The sequence below is a fragment of the Pituophis catenifer genome, unplaced genomic scaffold, assembly GCF_029215685.1.
Source record: "Pituophis catenifer annectens isolate HBS135680 unplaced genomic scaffold, rPitCat1.0.hap2 SCAF_2, whole genome shotgun sequence".
NCBI lineage: Eukaryota > Metazoa > Chordata > Lepidosauria > Squamata > Colubridae > Pituophis > Pituophis catenifer.
Genome location: NW_027256882.1, coordinates 122,660,756 through 122,671,506, shown reverse-complemented (window position 1 = coordinate 122,671,506; position 10,751 = coordinate 122,660,756). Strand labels below are relative to the sequence as shown.

At 42.8% G+C, this 10,751-nt stretch overlaps 1 protein-coding gene across 2 annotated transcripts; it reads left to right on the top strand.

The window, feature by feature from the left end:
* The first annotated feature begins 5,661 nt into the window (after nucleotides 1–5,661).
* On the top strand, nucleotides 5,662–10,265 carry LOC139310277 (resistin-like). Of its 2 annotated transcripts, none has more exons than XM_070934438.1 (4): nucleotides 5,662–5,677; nucleotides 6,754–6,896; nucleotides 9,555–9,632; nucleotides 10,067–10,265. In XM_070934438.1, the coding sequence occupies exons 2-4, from the start codon at nucleotides 6,773–6,775 to the stop codon at nucleotides 10,198–10,200; spliced, it is 336 nt and encodes a 111-aa protein (XP_070790539.1). In that variant the 5' UTR covers nucleotides 5,662–5,677; nucleotides 6,754–6,772; the 3' UTR covers nucleotides 10,201–10,265. The 2 variants fall into 2 exon arrangements, with proteins under 2 accessions (XP_070790539.1, XP_070790540.1); XM_070934439.1 differs by lacking the exon at nucleotides 5,662–5,677 and adding an exon at nucleotides 6,632–6,660.
* Nucleotides 10,266–10,751: the final 486 nt, after the last annotated feature.

Sequence of the window (10,751 nt, the reverse complement as noted above, 5' to 3'; positions counted from 1 at the left end):
AACAGTCCGGGGGCCACGCTTACTCCGAATTGCAGGCGGGTGCACTTGAAGGCCCCTCTGTGGGTTACGATAGTCTGTGCTTCTGCGGTGGCGCCATCTACTGGCAGCTGCTGGTACGCCTGCGCAAGATCGAGTTTTGCGAAAATCTTGCCGGGGCCCAGGGAATGCAATAGGTGGTGAACGACGGACACTGGATAGGCGCTCTGCTGCAGGGCCTTATTAATTGTGCATTTATAATCGGCGCATATGTGCACTGACCCATCCGGCTTGACCGGTGTAACGATTGGGGTCTCCCATTTGGCGTGGTCGACTGGAACGAGCACCCCTTGCTTGATTAATTTGTCCAGTTCAATGTCTATTTTGGGCTTCAGGGCAAATGGTACCCGCCTAGGCTTTAAACGGATGGGTGCAATATTGGGGTCTAGATTAAACGAAATCGGGGTCCCCACATACTTGCCAAGCCTTTCGTCGAACACGTCCTGGAATTCCTGCATCAGGTCTTCCTTCAGGGTGCTTCGAACGTTCCTTACTCCGGTGAATCCCATGCCTAAGGCCCTGAACCAGTCCATGCCCAGGAGGCTGGGGAGGTTGTCGCTGATGATGGTGAGGGGCAGTTTCTCGGTAAACTCCCCGTACTGGACTTGGAACTCGCCTCTGCCTTCGACGGGTATGCGGTTCCCTTGGTAATCCTTCAGTCTGCGTTGCTGCGGCTGGAGTTGTCGCTTGTGTACGCTGGGGATGACTTTCTTCAGATTCTCCCAAGACATGATGGATATTGGTGATCCCGTGTCTATCTCCATCTGGCACTCCCGTCCCTCGATCTCGACCGTGGTGTAGGTCTTTTCTCCGGGCGAGGTGCAGGTCTGTGCGATGCGTATGGTGTAGGCCCCAGCGTCTTCAAATTTCGCGCCCTTCCGGTTTCCGCCATCCCTGTTGGGCCTTCGGTGTGGCGCCGTCTCGGATTGGGCAGATTGGCCATGTGGTCTGTAGCTCTGGTGTGCCTTCGATCTGCAGACCCTCGCGATGTGGCCCCTCTTCTCGCAGGAACGGCAAACGGCATCCCTGAACTTACAGTTTTGTCGTGAGTGGAACCCTCCGCAGCTGGCGCATCCGTCTCTGGGCTCCCTCCGGGCTGTGCGGGACTGCTCGGTGCGGTAGACCTCCTCCTCAGACTCCCCCTCGCTCGCGGTGCTTACGGCCTCTCGATGCACTGGCGCCGTCTTCTGCGTTGTCTTGGTTAGGTGGGAGCTCTTTAATCTCTCGGCGGCCTTTACTGACGACTCTTGCGCTCTGGCTTCGTCTAGCGCGATGAGTAGGGTCAGGTTTGACCTCGCAAGCAGCCTTCTCTGGAGCCGGCTATCTCTCACTCCGCAAATTAGTTGCTCTAGGAGCATCTCATCGAGGTCTCGGTACTCACATTGGGTTGCGGCCTTACGCAGGGCAGCGACGTACTCGCTGATCGATTCGCCCTCCTGCTGTAGCCGTTGCCGGAAATCATAGCGTTGGACGTACTTCGATGGCGTTGGTGCATAGTGGTCTTTCAGCAGGGTCTGTAGCGTCGACCAGGAAATGTTGTGGACCGAATTCGGCTCCGACAATGCTTCGGCTGTGTCGAAGACCCTTGGCCCGCAGTGGCTCAGGAACAGGGCTTTCTTCCGAACGTCCGGTAGCCCTTGCATGTCGTTTGCCACCATGAAGCACTCGAACCGAGACACGTAGGATCCCCACTTCTCTTCCTTGGGGTCGAAAGGCGCTGGCGGGGTGTAGGCAGACATCGTTTCAGGGATTCTCCTGTGCTCCGCTCGCTCGCCTAGCTGGATTCGGTTGCGGTCTCTGGTCCCTTCTCTGGACGTGGCTTCAGTTCTTTCTCTCGAGTGTGGCTTCAGCTCTCCTCTGCTTCTGGCCTCAGAATCCCATCCTCGTCGCCAATGTTATGTGGGGTGAATGAGGACGCAGCAAGCCAGAGTAGTTAGTGACAACAGCTCTTTATTATATGGTGAGACTCCAGCAACTGACCAGGGGAGCCAGCTCCCTTTATATACCTTGCAGCCGTGGTGGTCAGCCAATCAGCTGAGGGTCAGTTAATTCAAACTTCCCGCCAAACAAACCTATTTACATAACAGTATGAATGAACATTATTTATTATCATATCAGCCTGTCCCACCTGGTCAAGCAGGAAAGATATGTTGCAGATTATATCAGTTAAAGAACTGGGCCGGACTCACTTAACAACCATATTGCTTAGCAGTGAAAATTGTGGTCATCAGCTGAGAACTACTTTATTTCCATTCATTCATATATGAAGATGCGCGAAACAGCTTGCCCCCCTGATCCCTGCTTTCTGGGAGCTAGAGAATTAAAATATATTTCAAATAAATGTCAGATAAAAAAATGAATTCTCACAAATAATGCAAAGAAAGAAAGAAAGAAAGAATCATGCTTCCTAAATATAAAGTATCCCCTCCCCCATACTCTTATAGATAGGACCCAGTTCTACTTAGTTTTGTGTTTGTTTTTAAAGCTGTTTGTTCAGGGATTGGACTGAATTACTTTGGGAAGAATAATCACTGAGTTTTGGGGGTATTTTTGTCATGATTGCCATTGCCTTGATTAATGCTTTTAACTTTTGTAATTCATTTGCTTTATTGTATTCCCCTTTGGGATTATTCTCAAATAATTGAGTGAAACTATAGGTGACATGAAAGCTTGGGGGGGGGGATAATAAAAAAAGAGAGAATAACTTCCCCCTCTTTTTATTTTGTATTTTTCTGAAAAATGTGAACAAAGTTGGGGAAAATAAAATTCTCCAACACAGTACATTATTTTAGAAAAAAGGAAAGGATTAGGGACCACTATATCACTATCCTTCATTTCTTCAAAATGTTTTCTGTTAAGGTTATGCAATGTTTTAGATCCATAGGCAAAAAGATGATTCTTATCAGAAAATGCACACAGCAACTGTCTACACTTCTGAAGCCAAACATGTTATTTTCTGGGATCAATGAAAGTTGTTTGGCTTCCTATTAATCATGAGCAGAGAGGTTCAAAACCTTTAGAACAACAATTTCAGAGTAGAGGGAGCCTGTACAAAACACTTATTTTTCAAATATTAAATTCAGCTACTTTGGAAGTTGTTCCCGGCTATCTTCCCATGTGTATGTCTAGGAGAAACAAAAAAGCAAATGTGTCAGGCATATACACAAATGCAGTGAACAACTGAGAGCAATTTCCAAAAAAATGAGTTTGGAAAAAGACACGCTTGCTTTAATAATAAAAGAAAGGATGATTTATACACATTCCCACACATTTCTCAATAGCACAATGACAAAGTTGGAAGGGACCTTGGAGATCTTCTAGTCCAACCCCCTGCTCAGGCAGGAAGCCCTATATCCATGATGGCGAACCAGGGGTGGGTTCTACTTACCTTTACTACCGGTTCGCAATGGGAGCGCGCATGCGTGCACGATTTGCTTGCTCACGTGCTTCCTTCTGTGCATGCATAGATCGTCCATTATGACATCCGGGTGGGTGAGCGGAGCCTCCTGCCGCTTTTACTACCGGTTCGCAAGAACCGGACAGAACCGGGAGCAACCCACCACTGTGGCGAACCTATGGCACACGCGGAGCCTCTCTGTGGGAACGTACACCATCGCCAGCTGCTCTTCTGGTTTCTGGCACACACATATGTGCTGGCCAGCTGGTCTTCAGGTTTCCAGCGCTCCGGCACACGCGTTCTGGTTTGGGCACTTGCTGCCGAAAAGGTTTGCCATCACTGCCCTATACCATTTCAGAGAATCTCTTCTTAAAAGCCTCACATTTTATGAAGGATTTGCATAATCCTAATCTCAAATGTGTTGCAATTATATAAACTTGTGAAGGATCCCCAAAAGATCATTTAGTTCAATTCCAAACATTTCTATTATACACTGATCAGTTACGAACAGGAAATTATTCATGGTACTGCCTGACTGAGAGGTAGGGGCCGTAGTTGAAATCAGAGAAAATTCGGAAGTGAGCTCTCTTGCCTCCACTTTGTCTAATCTCACTCCAACTCCACCACATGGGTACCTATCAATGGCTTATGTGGTGAAGCAAAAATGGCAGATCAATCAGGTCACAATTTCGGCCACTACTGTATATTGTATGAATGAATGGAAATAAAGTAGTTCTCAGCTGATGACCACAATTTTTGCTGCTAAACAAAAGGGTTGTTAAATGAGTCAAGCCCAATTTTATGACCTGTTGTAAAGCAAATCGCTGTAGTTGTTAAGTGAATCACACAGTTTTTGAGGAGTTATGGCTTTCCCTACTGACTTTGTTGGTCGCAAATGGCGATCCCAGGATCCCAGCATTCATCATAAATATATGCCGGTTGCCAAGCTCCTAAATGCTGATCATGTGGCTGCAGGGATGCTGCAGCAGTTGTAAGTGCAAGGACTGATCATAAATCCATTTTTTCAGTTTCGTTGTAACTTCAAACAGTTGTTAAATGAATGGTTGTAAATTGAGGATTACCTGTATTGTTATTTTCAAGTCTAATCAGAGAAATAGAGTTTTTATTTTATTTATTTATTTATTTATTTATTTATTTATTTATTTATTTATTTATTTATTTATTTATTCATTCATTCATTCATTCATTTATTATTTATTTATTTATTTATTTATTTAAATTTTTATACCGCCCTTCTCCCGAAGGACTCAGGGCGGTGTACATACATACTAAAACAACATATACCCATAAAATTTAAAAACAGTTTAAAATATATTAAAAATGTGGCCCTTATATTAAAAACTACAAACACCAATTAAAATTCATTTTCTAAGCCAGCCCAGCCTGTTGAAACAATAGAGTCTTAAGGGCACGGTGAAAGGTACGTAGGTTGGGGATCATGTGAATCTCCGGGGGCAGGTGCCCCCACAGAGAAGGCTCTCCCTCTGGGTGTCGCCAGTTGACATTGTTTGACTGACGGCACCCTGAGGAGTCCCTCTCTGTGGGAGCGTATTGGCTGTTGGGAGGCTATCGATGGCAGATGGCGATCTCATACATACCCAAGTCCTAAGCTATGGAGCGCTTTAAAGGTGGTGACCAACACCTTGAATCCCACCCGGAAGACCACCGGGAGCCAGTGCAGCTCGCGTGGGAGAGGTGTTACATGGGTGTGCTGTGTCGCTCCCATAATCACCTGCGCGGCCGCATTCTGGACCAGTTGGAGCCTCCATGGAGCCCCATGTAGAGACCATTACAGTAGTCCAGACGGGACGTGACGAGGTCATGAGTGACCATATACATAAATACATAAAATTGTTATCTTAGAGGAAATGTCCTAATCTTGCCAAGGCTATCCTGACAAGATTAGTCAATGGAGTTAACAAATTCTTGAAGACAGATTTGCATCAGATTTGTCTTAGGTAAATTCTTTAACTTTTGCTACTTCCTGCTCTGTGGCTCAATATTGAGTAAACCAGGACATTGCCCAAGTGCCTGGAAATACATAACAATAATGTTCCTGTTGCAGACACGAATGGTATGTCAGGTAGGAAAGGGGAGGAATGAAACCATTTTGAAACATTTAGACCAATCAAGTGAAAAAGAGTGGGCAACTCTATGGTATTTATAGGTGGGTAATTTGTTCAGGACACAGAACATCTGGGAAAATAATCCTTGTTGTTAAAGGTAAGTTTGGTCTTCTTTTGGCAAGGGAAGGAGGGGATAAGAACAGGAGGCTACTCTAAGGCTATAGAGTATCTACAGTCCTGTATGTTTATCTGAGAATCCATCCCATAGAACGCCAAGGGGCTTCTGATTGCATTGTCAGGTTACAGATTGCTTGTTTGTTGATCTGACTTTTCTTCATAGAAGATTAATTTGAGTAAATAAATGGTTGAAATGCTGTTATTGCCAGTTAAAAACTCAGTAGAACTGTTGACTTAAGAACTGAAATATCTGTCATGGTTTATTTGCACTTTGCTACAGATTCATACTGATCATGACTAGAGAAATCATTTAAATTTTTTTTGTAAGAATCTAGTGGTTAAACATTTTCTTATATTACCATATTGGTAGCCTACCTAAGAGCAATGTTTTCTGGCTCATTTAAGTAAATGATTTTTCCTCGTCCAATTTATAATTGATTTATTTAAGTGATCCTTGTCTCCGAGATCTTTTTCTCATCAATTAAATTGAATGAATCAAATTCATTCATGGATTTATAAATATTTTAGTAATTTTTCTCCATATATTGCATTGAATTAACATCTTCCTTAATTATAGACTATGGTAGGGGTGATGGAGTTTAATTGGGCAAAGGCAAAGAGTTTGTCCCAAAGATGGGGTGGGGGGGGGAACCTTAAAGCTCAGCTCTGCCTCCTGGAGATGACAACAGTTGGATATCCTGATGTTCTCCATTTGACAAGTGAAGTGAGTTCCAGTTCTGAGGAAATAACTGATCACCCAGCCTGACTTCTGACAGGAGTGTGTAAGAAAGGCACGTGGTGAGGAAGTTTCTGCAAGAGTAGATATTTGGTGTTACCAGATGTGAATGTGGTTTGTAGCACTGAATTTTTTTTATTTCATCTATTTATACATACAAACATACACATTACTTTCTAATATATGTAGACATGCACAGACGTCTTTCTCTCTGAATGTTGGATAAAGTAAGTAGGCCTGGGGAAGAAAGAAAGATATAGGAATAAGGGGGCTCTAAAAGTACCATATCAGAGTGAATGATTACATTTTTTTCTCTGCAGGAAGTTCTGCATCCCTAAAATGAAGAAACTCTTCATATTCCTACTGTTTACTGTGTTGCTTTCTGAAAAATATGCAAATACTCAGACATGTGAAGTTGATAGTGTGATTGAATTGAAGACTAAGAAACTATTTGATTCTGCAGGTATTTAGTGTTTTATTTTTTTATATTATTTTTTATTTATATCCCTCCTTCATTATTTTTTTTAAATAACTCAAGGTGGTAAACATACCAAATACTCCTTCTTCCTCCTATTTTCCCCACTAGAACAATCCTGTGGCTTGAGGTGACTGGGAGAGTGACTTACCCAAAGTCACCCAGCTGGTTTCCATATTTAGGCAGGATTGAAACTCCCAGTTTCCTGGTTTCTACTTTTGTTTATCAAATTTTTTGCTCCACACTTGTATGCCTTTAACCAGTTTACAGAATAAATAATAGAACAATATAAATATAGGTAAAAGCAAGTTAAAAAGCAGATTAAAGCTAATTTGAAAGGGACAATTACAAAGTAAAAAAGGCAGAGGGAGCACCTTCAGTCCCCCAACCACCCCCAGGATTGCATAGCACTCTTGGTCCTGCAGATAAGTTGGCAGAGCCAGTTCTTAATGTTCTTCCAGAAGGCCAGGAGAGTGGGGATTTGGGGATAAGCCAGGGGTGGGTTCTACTTACCCTTACTGCGCAACGGGAGCGCGCAAATCGTCCATGTTGACGTCCGGGCGGGTGGGTGGAATCTCCTGCTGCTTTTACTACTGGTTCATAAGAACCGGACCGAACTGGGAGCAACCCACCACTGGGATAAGCTGATCCATGAGACGGGGTCAACAACAGAGAGGCCTCTCTTCCTGAATCTCGCCAGTCAAAGTTCTTTAATCAAAAAGGATACATGACATGCCCTGTCACCTGGGACAGGTGGATGAAGTTGGGAGATGTTCCTCAGATAACCTGTTCTTTGCCTTAATCACTAGAACAAACCGTCTACTTCTGGACAGAGATTTATTGCACACATCAATTCCCTTAGAGATGAGTCATACATTTCAGATCTCCTGTCAAACCCAGAGCAGTAAATAATAAAAAAGGGAGGGAAAGTAGTATTCTAGGTATATTGAATTTGCTCATGTAGTTAATGATTTTCTTTGATTTTAGATAGGAGTAAAGGCTGACTTTAAAAAAGTCCTATATAATTTTAACACTTGGTGACTCCGCGTCATTGAAACCCGAAGCAATGAAATTCAGGGTGTCAAAGAGCAAATCCACACAGCCTCCTTGTCCTGGTATCAGGATGGTTCACTAACCATTTCCAGAAGATGGGTTCAAAAGCCACAGCCTTTATCTTCATTGTCCATCTGCAGCTGATACAGCCAGAGAATTCTTTAAATGTGGTGTTTTTCCTCCTCTCCTATCCTCAGATGCTTTCTGGAGGCAACATAGAGTGTGTTGCTGTGCCTGGGAGAGGCAGCCTGCAACAAGCTGTTCTCTTTTGGCACATGGGTGGTTCCAATTGGTTTTGCTGATTTTTTGAGGGACCAGCCTCTTCCACTTTGAAAGTTTTCAATGATTTGATGAAGTGGATGCTATGCTAATCTTTTAGCTAATCTTTTATATTGTTTTCGTATATTTTAATTTGCAGTAAATCTGTTTTATTTTTTTTAAAAAGAAACTCATTTTGCATACCTCCCCTCTCCAATATGATCCAATCCAATGGAAAGGCAATGTATTTCAATAACTTATATATCTAACAATTGCTAAGGGCTTAGTTAACATAGTCGCAGAGCAACCCATTACCTTAAATTATAGCATGTTTCTAAGGACAGGTACAGGCTCCTGAAAGCATATTTAGCAGACTTGGAGTTCTTTAAACTACAATCATATATGATTGCTGCAGAGATATATGAGAACATTTATACTGAATTTCATCTCACCTATGCAGAAAGCTTTATTCCCAGGTTATAATATCCATGATTTGACAAGAAACATTTATTATGACAGAGTAGAGCATTGCATTGGGGATATAAGATAAGTCATACTGTATGTTGCACCAATACTTGCTTTAAGCATGACATAGTAAATAATATGAAAAATAAATGAAAAATGCATTGCACTGGGCTATATATTCTGTATTCAACTATCTCTGTATATAGATCAATTGTTATTAGTAGGCAGTTATTTTAGAGTTTGCCTTTGAATGTAATTTCCTTTTCTCTCTCTCTCTCCCCTCCCTTCCCCTCCCCTCCCCTCCCCTCCTCTCTCCTCTTCATTTATCCTCTCAGGACCAGCCTGGAATCTTCCCAATGTTCAGTCTTAAAGTTGCCATGGTTGGGTACCCTTTCCCTATGGGTAGAGGAGAACATGGCAGTTGAAGAAATTGTGCTTGTAGGAAGGAACCATGTCACCCATGCCAAAATAGAGCCTCTAAGTAGATACAGATCCTGAGAAATGTTTTTCATGTGATCTCTCATCTGCTCAGAACTGTTTAGTTTCTCTTGAAACCCAATAGTTTTTTTTTTGATAACTCTCCTATAGGCACAGTAAAAATATTGATCTTACTTCTACTCTTTGTTTAAGACCTTCAGATTTCATCTCTTCTCTCATATCCATTATAACACATGCTAAGTTTGATGATGAGGTAATAATTGTTTTCTGTACATGAATATGCAGACTATATCTCTGCTTTCTTGAGAATGAAAGCAAAAGTATGAGAGCAAAGCAAAAGACAGCAAAACAAATGATTGCAAAACAGAAATAAAGAATCCTGTTTGAATAAGTATACATGTGTTAATAACAATTACTGGTTTCATTCTCCAGTGTCTTCATATCTGCCAAAGTTGAAGCTGGCTTGCGAAAATGTGAATAGTCAAGGTGCTATTGCCACTTGTCCATCAGGTAAGAACCAGGGGTGGGTTCTACTTACCTTTACTACTAGTTCGCAGCAGGGCCACACGCATGCGCAGAAGCGTTTTGGTGATATCGGGGTCAGTGGGCGGAGCCTCCCGCCGGTTTTACTACCAGTTCTATAGAACCGGTGCAAACCGGGGGCAACCTACCACTGGTGAGAACTAATAACTTGTGGGAGAAGATCAGGAGATAAGAGAAGCGTACCGGGTGGGGAAAAAAACCCTCTATCAAACCCCTTTCTCTGACATCTGCCAGCCTTGTGTATGCATGGATACAAAACGCAGACTAAGCTAGATTGTTGAAGGAATCTACTTAGCTTGTTATTTATATCACAATTATTGCAAACACTCAAATAACGTGATGCAGATCTGTATAACCTTCATCTTTTCTAACTTTCTTTTCATTTCCTTTTTTCTTCCTAGGTTTTATACCCACTTCCTGTGCCTGTGGAATGGGTTGTGGATCTTGGGATATTCGTGAAAACTCAGTTTGTCACTGCCAATGTGCCCGTATTGACTGGACTTCAGCTCGGTGCTGCAAAATCTCTCTTACCTGATGTTGCTTTGATGGCAGGTTGGCTCCAGTTTCTGTGCTCAATAAAAGTATGAATCAATAATTCTATGAATTGTTCTCTACTTGAATTTTTACCCAGTGTGCAGCCGGAATTTGATAAATGGCTAACTGTTGAATTTTATGTGTGTATGTATCTGTGTCTGTGTGTCTCTGTTTGTGTTTCACTAGCCCCAAATTGGAAGTAAGTGCTGGTTTCTTTATCCTGTTGCAACCCTCTTACACACAGAATAACAAAAGTCAGTTTGGCTCCTAAGATGTTTTCCTCATATCCTTATTGTGGCTGAAAAAAGAAATTATCCCAAAGATTTGATTTAAAAAATGCAAAACTGTGTCACAGCTCACATGCACATATCTAACTTCACCTTGAGAATTGGTTTCATGACAGAGTTTTCGGAAGTGAGCTGCGTGACTGGTTGGGAAAATACCAGGCTCCGATGAGCCTGGCGAAACCCAGCCAGACAAACCGTCCTCTGTCCAGTCCGAGGACCGTCCAGGGGTCCTCGGACTGGATCTGTCCTGTAGGGACAGTGAAAA